At 38.3% G+C, this 20,625-nt stretch overlaps 1 protein-coding gene across 7 annotated transcripts in view; it reads right to left on the bottom strand.

Moving 5' to 3' along the window:
- Positions 1 to 20,625, bottom strand: part of PHIP (PHIP subunit of CUL4-Ring ligase complex) — a 137,545-nt gene that overhangs the window by 49,853 nt on the left and 67,067 nt on the right. For all 7 annotated transcript variants that reach the window (XR_014227736.1, XR_014227737.1, XR_014227738.1 and 4 more), the window contains 7 exons: positions 19,551 to 19,776; positions 16,422 to 16,559; positions 15,136 to 15,319; positions 14,314 to 14,437; positions 3,833 to 3,973; positions 3,221 to 3,297; positions 2,241 to 2,472 (listed from right to left, as the gene is read on the bottom strand). Coding sequence is in view for 2 of the 7 variants with exons in the window: in XM_082307534.1 (XP_082163660.1) it covers positions 2,241 to 2,472; positions 3,221 to 3,297; positions 3,833 to 3,973; positions 14,314 to 14,437; positions 15,136 to 15,319; positions 16,422 to 16,559; positions 19,551 to 19,776 (1,122 nt within the window). In the remaining 5 variants the exon portion in view is untranslated. The remainder of the gene's footprint in view (positions 1 to 2,240; positions 2,473 to 3,220; positions 3,298 to 3,832; positions 3,974 to 14,313; positions 14,438 to 15,135; positions 15,320 to 16,421; positions 16,560 to 19,550; positions 19,777 to 20,625) is intronic.

The raw sequence follows: 20,625 nt of genomic DNA, 5'->3' as shown, positions 1-20,625 counted from the left end.
ATCACTGACATAGAAGCACCTTGTGGATTTTCAGGCTCAAGCAAGTCTGTCTCGTGAAAAACTGATGCACCACATCAGAGCACAATCCCTCTAGCTCATTGGTGAATTATGGGGAAGTAGTAAGAAATAGCCTTTAAACAGAAAATCTTCCCTTGATGTAACTTCACACGTTAGTAATCAGTTTAAGACCCTCTGGAAGCCATGCCTGAACTCAGGCCATCACAGTTAATCATCAGGAAGAAACTAGTCCCAGTGAATTTGTCTAATCATTTCTGAAACTACTAAATCCTTTAGTAATTAGTTCCACAACCTGATTACATGCTCAGGTGGTTTGGAGTTTTTGTTTGCTTTCAGGGGGTGGGGGTTGAATGGGGAAAAGACCCTTTTTTGAGCTTCATGTCTGTGTCATTGGGTGTTACACCTCACTGTAACAAAATAAGGAAGGAAATCATTCTGCATTTATTAATTTCTAGACCTTTCATAGTTTTATAAAAGCTTTTTTATCGTATCTCCTCCAAACGCTCTCCCTTCTAAGAGTCAGCCTCTTTGTGTCTGCCCCAAAGAAAAAATATTCTGTACCCTTTGATCCTCCTGGGTGCTCCTTTCTTGCCCTTCACTGCTCTATCATTTTTTAGACCTACTTTTGGTAGAGGGGGATTAGAGATCTAAGCACCATTCAAGATCTTGACAGCCCATGCATTAATAGAAAAGAATTACATTCCTTCTCCACTCCTTTCTTAATTCCTAAGATTCTGTGCCTGGCTACAAAGATGGTCAAAACTTCTTTCCTCAATGGAAAGCCCTAATTTTGGTTCAGGTTCAGGAAACAGCAAGAACTTTCTACAGTAAGGACTGTGAGCTCTCTGCCCAGTAAGGAGGTACAATCTCCGCCACAAGAAACTTGAAAGACAAACATCTGTCAGGAATGACAGGTATAATTAATCCTACCTAGGGACAGAGGGAAGAGGATGATTTTCTGTTATTCCTTCCAGCCTAATATTTTCTTGTGATTCAAGAACAGAGCAGGTCATCTTTAAAAATCTGAAATATCCAAGTCTGATATGTTTGGAATCAAAGACCTCCTGCATCTGATAACTGGGACCAAAGTGGATGCAAGATTCCTAAAATACCCAGTTCAGCTTTAGTCTAAGTGGAAATACTAGGCTGTCAGCCGGTCTCATATTTTACAATAAAAAGCTGAACTAGAGCTTTCAACCATCAAAAAAAAGGACTCCACCATTTGTTTTCCTGATCTCATACCTTCTTCTGGTTTCAGACTGTGTAAATACCAAGATAATGTTAGCATTGACACTACAACCAATGACTGTGTACAATAAACAAAAAGTAGCGTAATCAAAGAGTAAAGACTCCCACCTAACATCCTGCATATTAAAACAGCTGTTTTGTCAGTCTGCCTTCTAATGAGGGCCAAAATGCTGAAATAATCATCTTAAGGAATGCTGAGGACTCCTAATCTTATAAACAAACAAAATACAGTTATTTAGTTACTTAGATGATTCAGTTGGTTTCCTTGGGTATTGCAAAAATAGAACCTATGAGCTTATGAAAGCAATTAGCATCTACCAGATAGATCACTTCTGGCCTCTATAAAGAAAGGATGAAGAACACAAGTTTTCTGATCTAACACTTAATTAAAAACAAAACAAACCTCCCAAAAAGCCACAACACACTGAAAATAACAAAAGTCACTGAAAATTTCCATGTACTGATCTAAATTGGAATGACATGGTTATATTACAAAGCAAACAAAACACAAACAACAAAACCCTGATCAAGTGAAACTCCCCTTGATAGAAGTATAGCGGTAAGCATAATGCAAATACACATTGTGGAACTGATAGAAAAAAATGACATGATTGTACAGACCTAGAAGAAATTGCAATTAAGTGGGGAGACAAGTCAGTACAGCTTAAAAAATACAGGCACATATTATACCAATACTCGATACATCCATAAAAAGGAAGTTTCTGGTCTGAGAAAAGATGGTATTAAGGACATTAAAAGTGTTCCCTAAGTGAAATGCATCATATTTAGAAAGTGTATCATTACAGTAATCTATCATTTGACTTACAAGAGTCAGTAATTATAATTTATTACTAGTAAAAGTCATTATGTTTTCAAATTAGACAATATTAAGTTGCATACGTAACTGAATCATTCATCCAATTCTTTCTAAGACAGTAGGGGTCAGCATCCTGTAATATACAAAGAAATCTAACCTTTTGTTTTCTCTCTTTGGGTTTCCTCTTCTTTGGTGATGTTGATGGTCCATCTTTCTCCTCAATGCCTTTTTTCCTTTCCTTTTTAATTTGCTTCTTTTGTTTTTCAGGTCCTTCTTCATCCTCTGAACTACTTCCTGCTTTCTTTGTTTTAATTTTAGGAATTTTCTTTGGTGGTTGCAGATTGATTCCTGCATCTGCTGTCCAGTCAGAATAATCACTAGAGTAGTCACTACATATGATATGCCAAAGAAAAAAAGAAATTAAAACCCAAAAGTTAAAAAGCAATCCAGAGTGCATTAATTATAGAATACAACCCAATACAATATTATAGTTGACAGTCTGGATAATTACAATATTTTAATAGTTAAAACCAGTGCCTATACCCCTACATTCTATCTACAATTTAAATGGTAGTAAATCAAAAGCCTTGAGATCATTCGGTCTTCTAAGAAGCTTAACTTCTAGCATCACTAGAAGTAAATCCACTGTTCACTTGGTCAATTCAAGATGACACACGTTAAAGTCTGGACATTGTTCTCAGGACTTCTGGTTTTGAATAGCTTTGAACAGAAGTTAACAAAACCCCAAATCTGCTAAAGAAGAAACAAAGGATGGGTCGAATCTACCTCAATCTTTGCTCTCTGATTTCAAACCAAGGGTCAGTAGAGGCACACAACTCAGACTGACAGTTATAGGAAACCACTACCACATGCCTGAAGTGTGTGTGTGCCTGCAAAGAATAAACTTCCTGCAAAACTAATCAGAAACAATTCTGCTTCTGGCAAACAAGGATGAAACTTTCCCTAAATTTTAGTTAGTAATACAGCTGGAAATGAAATTCTGAAAGTTCTAAGTTCTTTTTCATCTTTTCTTCTAAATGTGCACAAGTTTTAGTTATTACTAATTAACTGTTTACAGAATATATTATTTAAAATTTATCAGCAGGACTTTTCTCTGTAAGTTAGATTGTCACTTACCTAGAACTGCCATCACTGTGCCATGCTCTTTCATCATCTTCTGATGTTCCACCACTGGCAACAACTACTTCTCCTTCCTAACAAGGCAGAGAGTGGGGAAAAAGAAAGCGTTTTCTTTGCAACTCAAAAAAGGCATAATACATGACAATATGACTAAGATGACCCTTATATACTCTTATTACTCATTTCTCCACTGTAGCTACAGAAGCACAGAATGGTTGAGGCTGGAAGGGATCTCTGGAGGTCATACTGTCCAATCTCCCTGTTCAAGCAGGGCCACCTAGAGCCAGTGACCATACTGACAGGCCATATGGGCCATACTGATTAGGCTCACAAATACAGGGAATATTTAACACTGCACACATATACTTTGCAAAATGCCCTTACAAATGAGCATTTCTCCCTTTTGTCAATTACTTTTTAGTAAAAACTGAACTCATACAACAGCATGTGAAAACCTAATTCAACATCAATTTTTAAAAGAGGTGAAAAAAACTTCACAATGAAAAACATAACTGAGTCTCCACTAGAAACAATGTTTTATTAGATGAAGCAGGAGCTTAACGAGTAGAAATGGAATATATAAGATTGCCTCATGAATAAGGATCTTACATCTGAGGAACTGTGTCCATTTTCTAACTCTTCAGCAGGCCTTGCAGTTTCTTCTACTGCGTATCTTGTACGGTAGTTGTGCTGATTAGCTTGCTGTTTTCTTGAGTCGCTAGTGTCTATTAAATGATCATGAGAATGGTTCTGTGAAGACACGAAAGTCAAAATACATCATTTTTGAGTATACATTTCATTAATACATAGCATTTTCTTTAACAATAATATTCCAAGAAGCAACTTTTGCAGTAGGAAAAATCTACACGTTTCAACATCACAAAATTCAAAACAGGCCACAAGTCCAAAACTAAAGAGCTGCTCAAGAAAACACTCCACATGCATAGCTGTATATAAGCACCAACCAGTTCAGTACATTCTGGGAATAATTAAAATTTCTTCCCGGATATAATAGAAAATTCTTATCTTGAATTATTAAAACTCTTCATTCTCTACAAGGTAAATATCAGTTAACTACTGATAGGCTGCTAAGAGCTTGTAACAGCTGAAAATTACACTAAAAATACCCATCAGAGGAAAGGGGACTCTTAGAGAGAACTCCCAAGTGTGTTATTTTGCAACTGAGGAGTCAGATCTATTAGAAGAGAGATTCATACAGTAATACATCCCTTCGCATACAGAGATGACTGTTACCAAGTAAAGGCCTTTAAATGATAAGATGATGCATGCAGGAGTTCAAATGAACGGTCAGTTGGAAAGAACCTGAGTTCTTATGAAGCTTAGAAGAATGAAATAAGGCTGTAATTAAGAAACACTTGACACTCCAGCATAAAGAGATTTTGTTCCTCCTGTAGAATATACATTATGTAAACACTTGCTCTCAACACAAAGTGTGTAATCCTGTATTAGTCACCAACCCCCGGCAAAAAATCAAGAGCTACGATCTCATTTCAAGAGTTCTGTGCTCATTTTTTTGGCATGCATATTTGAACTTCAGCCTAGCTCAGACTCAATGAAATAGTTTCTGGACACACTCCTAGATGCCACAAAAGGAGGTACACTTCCCCAGTGATCTCTTTCTTCCATAAATGAAATCTCAGATACCTAATCCATTAGGTGATGATATGGTTGAAAAAAACAGTCCCAGAGATGAAGAAAGCAGAACTGGAGCAAGCCACAGAAAGATACCAGGATCATCGGAGCGTTCTAGCAGGGCAGACTGCTTATACCTATTCCTCTTGGATTTTTTTCTTTTGTAGGAAAGAGAAGATCTTTCCTGTCATGTATGATGAAAGTTGGTTCATGAGGTTAATTTTTTTTGTTGAGAGAAAACAAACAAACAAACAAACAAACAACAACACTTTTTGGTGAAAACTGGACTAAAACTTAGCTAAGCAGCAGTAGCTAAGATTTGGTATTCCTTAGGCACAACAATTTTCCTTAAAACGCAGAACTCTGGTAGCTTGAGCTTTTCTCCTACTCTCCCTGTTAGAAGATACACACCTTTTTCAGGTATGACTGCAACAGTTCAGTAGGGCAGGCCAGCACGCTGATCTGCACAACTGCGTTGCAGTATTCACCAAAGCACACAGGACTAACACGAAACTGCTCTATGGTCTATTCAGTGAGCACTGTGTTTCTGCTGTTCTGTCCAATGAATTCAAGCTGGGGAAGCAACCACTGACAGCACATCTGCCAGAGACACTTCTAACAGGATGGCTCAGCAATCAGCGTTTTAACATTGCCCATGACTTCTGAGACCTGGGGCATTCCTTCTTCTGGATTCAAACTAGCAGCGCATACCAGATCTCCTCAAGCTGCTCTGACCTGACCCAAAACAGCTCTGAGGCAGCCCTAAGACTAGTGGCTGAGCCCATCACACAGCCTTCTGTTGCTGCTCCCTTCTCATCAAGACCTCAAGATTCATTGCCAAAGCAGAGAGATCACAAAAGCCAGCATTACAGCAACTTGCTTCTGCTACTGAATTGCAACTTTTTTATAAAGCCCATCTGGCTCTTAGCATCGTGAAACATGGTATGAGGAAGTATGGACAACAGAAATTGAATCACATAGCCCAGTGAAACAAATTAGTCAAGCATCCTTTACAATAACGAGGACATATTTTGCAGAAGTTACATTACAGCCCCATTGTAATGCTTACATCTTCTCTCTAGGAACGAAAGTCAAAAATTTACATCCCCGTTTCTATTCAGAGGTGAGATTTCTCAAATGGTTATTATAAATATAGCTTTTCCCTACTTGCACTAGAACCGTGGATCCTTGGAAAACTGAAGTGCTTTGCATTACTCTTTGGTTTTGGAAAGAGTTCTTCTCTTTTGGCAGTTCAAAGCTTGAGCACCCCCCCCCCCCCCCCCCCCCCCAATCATTTCTTCATGGAGGCAAGTAACATCACCGTATAAATATTGGGCCATGGTGATGCCAAAGGGTAACAAACTGCTTTGGGAAAGATGCAATGCCAAAACAAGAATGGAAGAAAAAACAAAAAAAAAGAAACAAAACCACAAGTAGTTATCTATAAGTAACAGAATAATTGAACTTGGAAGGGACTTCTGGATGCCACCTTGTCCAACCCCGCTGCTCAAGCAGGGATCGGAAAGGGACCAGAAGATCTTCCACATCTTGCCAAAAAAAAGTATTTTAACATCACTCCTATTCAGCACAGCTTTGTCAAAATCTGATGAGAAGCTGCAGGTCAGGCAGATCCCCCCAAATAAATAATTTGGGGGACGGGTGGGGTTGAGTGTGAAGGTTTGACTAGAGAGACAAAGTATTACAAGCTTTTTCTGACAAAATGGAATCTATCACGAATGTTTTCAACTATGACTGAGGAAACACAGCTGATGGTCTTTCCCCTCTCCCCAATATATATCCTAAAGAAAGAGCTTGAAATTGGACTCTCAACTCTAATGGGGGGCTTGGAAATAAAGCCAAGATAACCTATGATTTGAGGTTCAATTGTCACTTTCTCTCTCTCTCGATACACTTTGATGAACAGTCATATATGCTGACAAGTACCATGTATCATATCCAAGGCTTCCAGTCAATATCAGAGCACATCTATAGATACATTAGAAATTACAGCTGCTGATAGAACAGTTTTTCTGCGAAATACAAATGATGGCATTTCCCGTATCTGAGAGGGATAGATACAAACATGTCATCTGGACACTGCTGAGGGTCTTTGTAACACCATTTCTGAAAGATACAGTGAAAACTCAGTGATGTCCTGACAACTCAGACCACTGCATTCTACTGTTCTTACGACCCTGACTCCGCCGGGACACACAGTTTTGTTGCGCTTTCATACAGGGCTGCAGCAATTTTGGAAAGCTTTGGCTGTAGCAATTTAATAGTATTTCTCCACTGGCAGTATCTATTCTTTATCTGAAAATGGTTCCTCCTTCCTTAAGACAACAGGAATTAGCCTCTACCAGAAAGTTAAAGGGGGGCAGGGCACAAGCATGTGTCCAGTATCAGAACCCCAACATTAAATAGATGCTTACAGCCTGTTTAAGACAAAGAAAGGCAACTTTGGGCTTTTTCGTCTGCACGTGCTTTTTACAACATTATGTTTGAAATGTTATGCTGAAAAGAAAACTCAATTTGTCAAGTAGCGTACGTAACTGTTTTCATTCTTGACTAGATACGCTATTTAAGTTCTTCAACCCAACATTTAGCTCTGAACTTAAATTTGTCCTTATTGAATTTCAGTTCTTATTTTTCTGAAGAGGGATACTCTTCCATTACTGAGATCATAAATATATATATATACACACACACTTTTGTCCAAGTTTAACATTCTTCAGTGACCGTGAGTTCTGCCCAAATGATAAATACAACAAATCCCCCAAGCTGTTAGTGCATAAAGCAGTTTTTATTTCACAGAATGGTTGAGGTTGGAAGGGACTTCTGGGGGTCATCTTGTCCAACCCCCCTGCTCAAGCAGGGCCACCCAGAGCCAGTTGCCCAGGACCATGTCTAGACAACTCCAAGGTTGGAGACTCCACAGCCAGTGCTCAGTCACCCTCATGGTGAAGTGCTTCCTTACGTTCAGGCAAAACCTCCCTTGTTTCAGCAGTTTGTGCCCGCTGCCTCTTGTCCTGTCATTTTCTCCTTGGCTAAAAAGCATCCTTCCATATTCTCCTCAAGTCTGGATCAGTGCTTGTAATTACTTAGTTTTTATTCTTACCACATCACATATGTGTAAGAAATTAGCAAGAACTGTTCCAAAAGCAGTGAAGATAACGGACACTAAGCACTAAGTGCTAGTCTCTCGGGTTTTAGATTACTTTCCTCTTAACATCTTGCCTATTTACCTGGAAATAATGTTTAAATAACACCTAAGTGGAAAAATGACTACTGTTGAGAAATACAACTAAGCTACCTTCAGCAAAACAACATACACATTTCTCCTCGCTGGTTTCTGTTAGTTTACAATACGGTCATTTGCACCTGTCACAACAGAGGCCTATGCTTACTTTTGTCCATCCATAACAATAGCCAATCTTAATTATTTGAAATTCCTGCTTATAATTTCCACTTAACAGTAATTATAGAAATATTTCAATTTTTGTCATTTTTCACTAGGACACACATCACATCAACCCTGTAGCGTACAGAAATGTCACGCTCTTTAATATGTATTGAAATGCTCTGTAATCCCAGCAGTTTAATAAACTAATACTCTAATTACTTGGACTGGGAACATTTACTTAAGCATGTTATTTATCTTACTTCTCATCTTTGCCATGCTCCTGAAAAAAAATAATTTGAAATACAGTTCCACTTTGAAAATGCAAAAATTCCAATGCCACATTCTATCCTCTGTCATTATGTTTTTTGTTTGTTTTTTTTTTAAGTGTTTTTGTTTAATAATCAGAGAAAACCCTATTCCTCAGCAATGACTTTGAAAGTCAAACCAAGTTCTTCATTTGGCATGCAGATCAGTGATACTAAATACTATTCAGGCCAAAACACCCAATCTTTTAGGTTCTCCAACACAACTCCATTAGTCCCTCAAGCAATCACATACAAACATTTCTCAGTATGACCTGTGTCAAAGAAATGTAGGTTTTCTATCTTTAAATATCAAAATGCTTATGTGACTCCCATCTAAGTTGCAGATAGCGTTACAGAAGAAAGACTGAGCCATAATTCTGTGCTACTTTTAAACACACCCTATAATGCCTTGGACTAAAAATTAATAATAGGACTTTGGAATCCCCTCAAAAAGTAATTACAGCTGCTCTGTGTTCTTCCTGACCAACCTACACTTTAGCTTGTAACTCAAAATGCTATTCTGCCCTCCTTTTCATTTTACTTCTGTATTTTTGACTCCTTTCAGTTAGAAGGAAACAGAAGAAAATATTATTTTATCATTATTATATGAAGAGAACTGATAAATTTCAAAAGCTGATATAAAAATCAGTCTTTCCTACTGGTACAAATACAACTGAATTTGCATATGAGGACAATGTTTTAATACAAGCCCTGTTTACTCTGTTCCCAGACCAGCTGACAGTACTGTAGAATGACACACTTTCTAGAATTCTTGACACTGTAATTCTTAGGTTTATAGATCACTAGAAGATAATGTTTTCCCCTGTATTTTGTTTGAGATGTTCCCCATCTCCTCTAGATCATAAATTCTCTCATTAAACCTTTAAGGATTCACCATGCAACACAAAAGGACTGTAGTCTCACAACACTACTGTAATATAAACTACAAGGTATCAGTATTAAAACCTACTGCAAGCACTCAAGGAAAAGAAAGATTTACTCAGTACTTTCCAGTTCTATCTTCAACCTAACACAGCTTGTATTTAAAGCCACACAGTCACTGTAAATAACAGCAACCGAAGCGCTGCTATAATTAAGTTACTAATTTCTACTTTAAAAAACCCTAAAAATATCACACAACAGTTTTTGGAGTGCAGTCTTGCTTCTCTTCCCAGGTGTTTATTTGATTTTATTATGGACACTACAGAAGATGACAATTCCAATTCACCATTCCTATTGTTCCGTCACTACTGAGCAGAAGTGTTGCTCATGATAACCATAAGCAAAAATGAAAATCGCTAAAATCTGAGCAGTTTATTTAATTAGGAGACTCAATCATTTGGGATCAAGCACCCTTTTCTTCTTCCAAATTTGCTTATTTAAAGCCCATTTGATACCTACTCATTTTTGAATCCCTCTGAGATTTATCTCAAAGGATTTGAATTAACATACTTCTCAACAACCCGAGCCCTGCAAAAAGAGACACATTTAATGAAGAATAAACTATGGACGAATATGAGTTTTTTGTCCCAAGATGCCATAAAAAGTATCCTGTAGGGTTTAAGAAGGATTTATTTAAACGTTCTGAAAGTGTTACTGAACTCAGCAATAATTTCTATATGGAAAATTTACTGACATACTCAAGTGCAGAGACGATGACTGTCTGCTTTTTGCTGTATTTCCTCAGGATGAAGGTGGGAAGTGACTACAGGATTTACCAAGTTCTCTCTCCCTCACATTCTGGGCATCAGAATCCAGATCATAGACCCTCCAGGGACTAAGATAAATGAAGGACACGTTCTTTTCTGGGTAAATATATGAAACTGAAGAAAGGTTTTCCTAGGCTAACTTTTGCTCTTAAGGATTTTAAGCGCATAAATATCCACAACGAAAATATGGGACTCAAAAGGATCCAGTGCTACCTTTAAGGTTTGGAGACTAAAAAATTTCTCCTCTGAGAAAACATTTTCAAAACCATCCATACTAAGTTTCTTTGTTTTGAAGATGTAATAAAAGTAATTGCTGAAACCAAAATGCTGGACCAACTAGCATACTCTGCTATTTTTATGTCCTAGTGATATTTTAGGAGAACTGTAACTCAGTTAGAAATTTAAGGGTAAGTTGGTAGGAATTCACATTATCAGGAAGGATCTTTTGACTAGACTGTAGCTGAAGAAAAGAAAAAATTCTTGAGCAGTTCAATTGTTTAATTAAATTAAAAGAAAGTCTATAATTCAGCACGAAAATACATCCCCTCAAGACAAGAAATAACTTTGTTAAAATCAGAATTTGTGAGGCCCATTTTCTAGTATTCCTGAGAGAAAAATAGGAGTTACCAAGATTTATGATGTCCTTGTATTTCATTAATGAGCCCTGCCATGGCCACCTCCGAAACCATTATTGGCAAAGAGCTTCTAGCATCTAGGTACAAAAACTGGAGATACACTGAAAAAATATTTGTTTGCTTTATCTTGGGCAAACACACTTAATGTTGGTGACTGCAGCACTGAAATTAGCATGTCAGTACAATTTCTTAAGATAGCTCTGCACACAATTTTAATACAAGAAAGAAATTGAAGAAAAATTTAATAAATAAATTGAAAATTATTAGGGGACTGTTTTGAGAAGGGGAATTCTCATCTCACTTCTTTTGAAAGCTTTACTTTGGTTGAATATGAAAAAAAGAAGCAGAACCGAACACTCAAATTTCGTATGAAGTAGAAACTTGCCCATCTCAAATTTACTCTTTCCACTGCATATAAAATTAATCATTATTAAAAAAATACAGAAGCACTACTAAGCATCTGAAATTTACTTATTTTCAGATTGCTTTCAATCTTGGTCCCTTCCTCCCCAAGAAAATGGATAATGAACAGCACAGGCATTAAGTACAGTACTTTGATAAAGTTAAGAGCTGCACAGTTTTTTGTACACTTGTTCGTAATATTTCATTTCTTCATTTTTCAACCTTGAACCCCATGAATGATTTTTACTTCTCAATGGAAAATTTGCAGGTATTCTTGAAGGCCTGTATTTTACTAAGCTTTTGATTAAGGGTAAAACAGTCTCATCTAGAATAAGCGTACTACAAAACCCAAAGCATGGGTTCTCCTTTACAGTTGCTTAAGATTTACTTCCTTTATTACAAAATATAGTTGGTTATTTACTTAGAACAGCAGAGATAAGCATATGAGATCATAGAATCACAGAATCATTTAGGTTGGAAAAGACCCTTAAGATCATTGAGTCCAACCGTTAACCTAACACTGCCAAGTTCACCACTAAACCATGTCCCCAAGCACCACGTCTACCCGTCTTTTAAATACTTCCAGGGATGGAGACTCAGCCACTTCCCTAGGCAGCCTCTTGCAATGCCTGACTACCCTTTCGGTGAAGAAATTTTTCCTAATATCCAATCCAATTGGATTTCCTAATATCCAGTCCAGGCCATTTCCTCTCATCCTATCGCTTGTTACTTGGGAGAAGAGACTGACTTCCACCTTGCTACAACCTCCTTTCAGGTAGCTGTAGAGAGCAATAAGGTCTCCCCTCAGCCTCCTCCAGACTAAACAACCCCAGTTCCCTCAGCTGCTCCTCAGAAGACTTGTGCTCTAGACCCTTCACCAGCTTCATTGCCCTTCTTTGGACATGCTCCAGCACCTCCATGTCCTTCTTGTAGGGAGGGGCCCAAAACTGAACACAGCACTCGAGGTGTAGCCTCACCAGTGCCAAGCACAGGGCCACTATCACCTCCCTGGTCCTGCTGGCCACACTATTCCTGATACAAGCCAGGATGCAATTGGCCCTCTTGGCCACCTGGGCATATTGCTGGCTCATATTCAGCTGGCTGTTGATCAGCACACCCAGGTCCTTTTCCACTGGGCAGCTCTCCAGCCACTCCTCCCCAAGCCTGTAGCGTTGCATGGGGTTGTTGTGACCCAAGTGCAGGACCTGGCACTGAGCCTTGTTAAACCTCATACAGTTGGCCTCAGCCCATCGATCCAGCCTGTCCAGGACCCTCTGCAGAGCCTTCCTACCCTCCAGCAGATCAACACTCACAACCAATTTGGTGTCATCTGCAAACTTACTGAGGGTGCACTCGATCCCCTCCTCCAGATGATGGATAAAGGTATTAAAAAGAACTCGCCCCAATACTGAGCCCTGGGCAACACCACTTGTGACCAGCTGCCAGCTGGATTTAACTCCATTCACCACAACTCTTTGGGCCTGGCCATCCAGACAGTTTTTTACCTAGTAAAGTATATGCCCGTCCAAGCCATGAGCAGCCAATTTCCCAGGAGAACACTGTGGGAGACGGTGTCAAAGGCTTTACTAAGTCCAGGTAGACAACATCCACAGCCTTTCCCTCATCCACTAAGCGGGTCACCTTGCCATAGAAGGAGATCAGGTTAGTTCAAGCAGGACCTGATTCCCTGGTTGTCCCGTATGTGCTGCATGATGGCACCTAGGATGATCTGCTCTAAAACCTTTCCTGGCATCGAGGTCAGGCTGACAGGCCTGTAGTTCCCTGGATCCTCCTTCCGGCCCTTCTTGTAGATGGGCATCACATTTGCTAACCTCCAACCAACTGGGACCTTCCCGGTTAGCCAGGACTGCTGATAGATGATGAAGAGTGGCTTGGTGAGGACTTCTGCCAGCTCCCTCAGTACCTGTGGGTGTATCCAAGCTGGCCCCATAGCCTTGTGTGTGTCTAAGTGGTGTAGCAGGTCACTGACCATTTCCCCTTGGATTATGGGGGCTTCATTCTGCTCCCCATCCCTGTCTTCCAGCTCAGGGGACTGGGTACCCTGAGAACAACTGGTCTGACTATTAAAGACTGAGGCAAAGAAGGCATTAAGTACCTCAGCCTTTTCCTCATCCTTTGTCACTAAGTTTCCTCTGCATCCAATAATGGATGGAGATTCTCCTTAGCCCTCCTTTTGTTGCTAATGTATTTACAAGAACAATTTTTATTGTGTTTTACGGCAGTAGCCAGATTAAGTTCTAGTTGGGCTTTGGCCCTTCTAAGATGCATAGATAAAACTAATTTCTAACAAACAAGACATTAAATTATTTTTGTTAATATAGAATATAATTCCTTCATGTTTTCTTACCAGCATGAAGGCATAAGATAAATTTTTTGCAAGTTATATGAAACACCAAGTCAGTTATGACAACTTCATTTTTAATAAGACCTATTCCCTTCTATTTCATCTATCCTGTTTTCCTCTTTTCTGAAAAATGCACTCCAGCTCTAGCAAAAAGCGTGACTTAGAAATATCCCATATGAAACTGCAATATAATTATTAGGGTACCATGAGAGAAAATACCCAATTCTGTATTTGGAGATGTATTTAAATGTGTTAAGGTTAAGAAGCATGACTTGAGGTTTAATCGAACCTTTCCACAGAACAGTATGTCAAACAGTAGACAACAGTGGTGGGATATATTGATTAATAGTAACAGACTCCCTACAGCAAATCATGCCCCCAAAACCGGATTCGCAGGGCTTCTCACTTAGGGGGTTCTAAAAGCAATCCCCGCTGTTTATTCAGAACACAGTGAAATATGAGTAGAGACACGCTTCCTCATTCCGGGGAGGTAAAGAAATTCCTGTACCCTTGGTTTTTAAATTTAAAACTGAGAAGAGGAACGTAAATTTATGTGGCCTAACCCATTGAGTTAAATTTTATGCTTCTTACTGCGATAAGGTACAAGTGACTATTTACCTTAGAGAAAGTAGGTATTTTGTTTTCTCTTTGAATGTGACTTGTTACGTGTTTTCTTTTCTCTTCCGATCGATACACCCTTACTTCTTCTTCTCCCTTTGCTGTTCTCCATTCTTCCTGCCTACTGAGAAAAGAAAATTGAGATGTTAACTTTAAAGCAAAATAGTACGTCCAAGAGGATCTATTCCAAATCAAGGAATATATGTTCAACATTGACAACATTCTTTGAACAGTAGTTCTTCTCTTTACAGCCAAAATGTGGCTTCAAAATTACCCTTTCTGAACAAAGTAAGACTTCAATCTTATTTCCAAAAGCTAGAGCAGTTTATGTTTGATTGTAGCTAGTAGGGTTTTTTAACTTACTGATATAAGTATTCATCACAAGAGTTAATTACTGAACAAAATAAATTTCCAGTTTAGAAATCAAAATTCACCTCAGGCACCTAATGGATTAGATCAGCGTCCCAGCCGTAAAATGCCCTATAATGGCAGGAACAGATGGAGTGAAGACAAACTGTAATCTTATGCTACAAGTCAGAAAACACTGAGGCAGCTAGATCCCATTGCATATACAAGTTAAATTACTCCATCATGTGTTAAATGGTCAATTTTTATTCACAATACTTCTATAATTCCAAGACTTTTTCAAGTGATATGCAAACAACAACTGATTTCAAACTGAAAGTGATTTTATGAGAAACATGAGACCACAGAATAGATAAATGCCACACAAATAGTTCTATGACAATGTGAATTCCAAAACTGTTCAATTTAATTAAGTTCACCAAACTAAAATTCACTGCAAACTTGCCCTATGTTTACCTGGCCACACCAGAAGACAGTTCAGGCACTACAACCCTTCGACTCCAAGCCACAAGGTCCCGCTCAGTGGCTATTTCACTTCTTGGTGCATTGCTATGCATCTGACGCACACCTTCAATTTGTCCACTACGTCTTAATCCTATATTTGGTGGTGAATGTACTTCTGAGGTAGAACTTACAGATCCTAAAAAGTCAAAAAGCCATAGTTGTACCTGAACTGAAATTCTAAGGGAAGCATTTAAAAACTCAAAATGAAAGGAGAAAAATAATTTCACTTAATTGATTACTTCAAAAGAAATCAAATATTAACTGAACATAACTATTTCAGCAATTTCTATAGTCACCACAACACACACACAGACAGCTACTGGGCTGCAGTACTCTGTTTAAAAATTCATATTGAAAAGGAGCAGATGTATCCACAATCTGAAGTGAAGCAAATGTTTCACTGGTTTTCTTTAAAAATGCGTTTGAAAACATTTATGCTAAGCTGACTATTGCTACTGCACTCTATATCCATATTATAAAACAGTGAACTATCTCACTGAATCAGTGTATTCCTTAAACAGTATTCTACCTTCAAAAATAATGAAGCCACAACACTGGAAATTATTAGGAATCCAAGCTGTAAAATTTACAGACAAGAAACTGAAATGGTCAAAAGACACCCCAGCCCCCAAAAAAGAAAAAAAAAAAAAAAAAAGAAACAAAAAAACCCAAACCAAACACCAAAACCACACACACATGCAAGGTCCTTCAAACACCTGCACCGTAGCAAAATTTCAACATTTTTCCACATCCTTCCACACACAAGCTATTCTTGCTTACTCAGGTGGATTGCCAGCCATGATTTTTTAAGTATTGAAAACTACCGTGTAATCTAGTGCAAGACACAAACACGGAACAGCTGTATTGAGAAACAAGCAGCTCCTTCCTCTTTTCTCCCTCCTATTTCCTTATTTGAGAAAATTCAGATTTCAATGAAGTAGATGGCCAATTCCAGATTAAACAGTAGGGTAGCTACTTCTAAGGGAATGCGGCTGCTGCAAGTTCCCCGAGTGAGCAGACAGTAACTTTAACAAAGATAAATTTGTAATGTTACGCATCCTGAGATTTTGCAGAAAGGTAAAAAAAGATGGGAAAGCTGTATTATTTTCCATGGCTCCATTCCTCCTTTCTAGTAGTTCAATAAAATGCAGAAATCATGCACAATAAAGTGATTCAAGTTTTGCAGCTCTCAGCTGTTTCAATAAAAAAGCCACAACAGCCATCCCCCAGTAATCTACCTCTGCTTATCCGGCTGGTACTACTGGTTCCTGCCTCTCCGGAACGTCTCTGGTCCTGCTCTTGCTGAAGTCTTTGAATCATGCTATCCAACGGACTAACTTCCTGATTTGCTTGTTGACTAAGAACTTGATTCAATCCTGTGAATTAAAATATACAAGAGAACAACACACAATAGTTGAAGAACCAAATGTTACAAACAGCTCATCTAAGTTTTAGCTTTGAAACTTACACATACAGTATATAATCACATGTGTAAGTATAGGCTAATGCATATTTTTCTAACAGCCATTTTTTAAACAGGACAATTTTTTTCTAAATATTGAGAGCATTATATTTTCTGGAGCAGGGTCAAGATGATCACATGCCACTCCTAGTAAGTTTAAATTTGATCAAGTGCCAGCAAGTCACAGAAACTTAATACAGCTGTTGTTTGTCAGCTTAGTCTATGTAAATTGTTCAAATGCATTCTTAGTCTGCCCCAAATGCATTATAAAACACTTTAGTATAAACTTCATTGAAAGAACTACATCAAGAGGGTCTAACTGAATTAGAAAAGAATTATCTATACTGGAGAACAGCAAGCAGTAAAAATGCTTGATTGAGCTCCACAGAGGCATAATGATGACATAGGTTAAGTAATGCTAATTTTCATTGGTATGTAGAACAGAGAGGAAACCTCCTTTTGGGTAGGGCGCTTGAGTAAAAGACAGGAAATAGTTCTCACAGAAGTGATTACAAGGTGATAATGCTGTTTCTGTGCAGCAAGCAAGAAATACAGCATGTAAGCATAAACAACACAAAACCTCTTTTCATACTCACAACGGACACAAAAAATTAGAGAGGTATGGAGAAAAAGGCCAGGGTTACAGTACTGATTTGAAAAGGAAGTCAAGATACCTCCACACGGAATAGTTAGATGGTGGAGTGGAGTGGTGGGAAGGTCTGGTCAAGAGAAGCAGAACTTGTAATGAGGGATGACAACGTTCAAAGAAACAAGCTACAGAAATTATTTTCCCAGCATGATTCCAAAGAGATATCACAGTATGAACTGCACTTTGCAAGATCAAATACAAGATATGACAGTAATTGTGCTATGAAATGAAGAGCTTTGATTACGTGGCTATACGGAAGCAGCCATCTCTTAATAGATGACGGTATGCAGAAAGAACATAAATATTTAAGATAGTGCTCTCAGGGTTTCAAGGTTATTGTAGTTGAAATCAACTTCCCTAAAGCAGCAGAAGCTTGGAATCATGGAATGAGCTCTGGTATAACCACAGCTGGATGTTTTCTGACTCATGTAGTGAGACAGTCAGATTTATTTGGTGATCTCATGAGCAGATATGAAACAATGGAAACTGCTACTAATAACCCAAGAATGATCTTAAATAAGGAAACTGCTACCTAAACAAAATGAATGTTTTTTTATGTATCTAGCTTGTGAGACTTTGCCTTTGCAAGGAACAGCAAGTTTTTTTAAAAAATGAAATAATAGAGACACTGGTTTATATTTGATTTTTTTCAAAACATCTGGTTTAAAGGAGCTTCATATACATCTAAGCAGTAAATCAAGCATGACTATCTGAATTCCCCCTATCTTATACGCCCCTACAGAAAACTTGACAAGAAATAAATTGTCAGTGCTCTGAGGGAGATCCATCAAATCCCACAATAAATTTTCAGAAAGAAATGGAGCTTCCTTAGTGGAAGGGAACATATAAAATACATGAACACAGTTCAGCTCTGCATAAGACTGCATATATTGTTCCTAAACTGTGAAGAGGTAGAAAAACGTCTTCTGTCTCTCCAAAAATCTCTCTGGCTCTCTGTCAGCCTGGTTGATGGCTTCCTGCTATTAAAAAAAAATGCTATGGACATCATCTTCCTATAGGCATTCATGTGTCATGCAGCCACACCGTTACGTTTAATATTGTCGGGTCTGCGTGCAGAGTCTGACTTGTTTCAAGATATTATATTGGAGAATGTGCCCAGGACATTTTCAAAATCGGAGAATTTCAGAACGTCATGGATCCATGCTGTAACTCTAACAACGAAGTAAAATCACATCCATCCTTGGAAATCAAATTTAGCTTCAAAGCCACTAGCTAAAAAGTTAGAGATAAAACATGGCATATATTCACCAGAAAGGATTTTTTTCCTTCTTACAGGTAACATTTCTTCCCATAATTTTGGAGGAAATATGGAAATGCTCCTTAAAAATTATTATTTAAGTATTCAGTGGCTTGTAATTCTCAGGTCTACGAATGAGGACAAAGAGATCTTTTGGTAACAACACTGTCAGTTCACCTTCCTGGGATGTCTGACACACCACAGGCTTAAGTATGGTGTACATATAAGCCACTATTTACTGGCACAGTCAGTCTTCCTGTATTTTCCCGTATTTATCCAAATACTTAACAATACTTATCTTCAAAACATTTAAAGCTACTTTCACCAGTCACTGTTTGCTCATTCATACTAATATCCAACTAGCGACACTTAACAAGCAGGCATTGTTTTTACATCCCCACCCATGTGGACAACATTTAGGCAGTTTCCAACAGCCAGCTACTGGCCCAAAATATGCACTTTCCTCTCATGTTGTGTGCACGGAGAATACAACTTTCGAGGAACTTCCTAGATTTTGTATCCTCATCAGTCTTCAGAGTTCTCTAACCAAGCCATCAAAGCGTAAGCTGAATGACTGCCTTCATCTAAAGAGGAGGATTTTGCATGTTTCAGGTGTCCTCTCATTCTTCTCTTCTTGTAGGCGTTACCTGTACGAACTGATCTGTGGAAGATCAGTCTATTTCCTAGGTTTTCTGAAGTAGGAAATCTTACCCCAAAGGGATCAACTGAAAGCTCACTCAGCAACATACACTGTTCCAATAATGAAATGAGCTCCAAGCTAACTGGCATTGTAGCATCAACTAGTACTGACTTAATCAATGACAATACTGTAAATGAAATTGTCACAAGCAATCAGTGCCAAGGACATTTCAATTCTTCCACGCTACTTGAACTACTATGCCCAGAAATGAAGAAAAAGGATGAAGTGAAAAGGAAAGTATAGAACACTTGGAGGTCACTAGATAGGCTACTGTGTACTGAAGTGAAATTTTCCGTACCTGAAGATGTCACTCCCATCTGAGGAATAAGCTGTTCCTCCCTGCAGTTCTCACGACCAGGAACTAGCCTTTGATACCTTGCAGGATGAGGGTTGCCATCCACATCAACCAAAAATGGGGGAGGCATAAGGTGTGGAGCCTGCTGTGTCTGTTCATCCAGGACAAAGTTGTTGGCATCACGGATAAGGGGCCGATAATCACTATGAAAGAACATCTGATCTGCTATCTGTAAACAAAGTCATTTTGTAATTTTTTTAAAGAACCTATTAAAAAAAAACATACAGAAGATAACTGCCGAAAGTATTTTTAACAATGTTACTCATGGTCACTTTTGCAAAAACAAAGCTTATAAGTTGATCTGCTTATCTCAGTTTAAAGGGGAAAATGTAATGACTCCATGATTTTTTTTCCCCCAGTACTCCTTTTCTATGTTATAGTGCAAGGAGAATAATCCATATATTTGAGGGTGGGGAGCATTTAAAGAACAGGGGAATGGGGCAATGTTTAACTACTTGAAGATATTTGACAGAACACAGCATGGGCGTATTAAATAGGTTACAAATTTTCTTCTATTCTCTGAATACATGAATATATGTTCTGATAATGAAAACTGTGTCACAGACTTATATGAGCTATGGTGTAGGAAGAAGGGGAATAGGAAAATATTTATCACATCATCTCATTGCCAAATATTTTACCACCAGCTGCCAAACATATATATTCTTATTATAATGCTAGGTACGTGAAAAAGTTCCAGTAGATAAAATAAAGCTGATCTAAAGTTGAATTCTTCAGGTTCAAAGTTTTCTTTTTTATTTCACTCCACTTGCTTATAATTTATTCTAGATGACTTTCCACAGACACTCAAGACTGAGGAATTCTTCCATCCAAATAGTATGTAAAAAGCCTTATGCTCCATCCCTTACTGGCACACGCATCTCAATATCGTGCAATGAGAAAGATATTGAACCGCAAGGAGAAAAGAGAAAGAGAACACAAGACTAGCTGACGTGTATACTACACATCCCAACACTACTTACTGGCAAGCAAACCCCTTGCCAGCTCATGTACTCAA

The sequence above is a fragment of the Platalea leucorodia genome (genome assembly GCF_965183815.1).
Source record: "Platalea leucorodia genome assembly, chromosome: 3".
NCBI lineage: Eukaryota > Metazoa > Chordata > Aves > Pelecaniformes > Threskiornithidae > Platalea > Platalea leucorodia.
The sequence above is the reverse complement of the archived record's forward strand: the minus strand, read 5'-3'. Positions and strand labels throughout refer to the sequence as shown.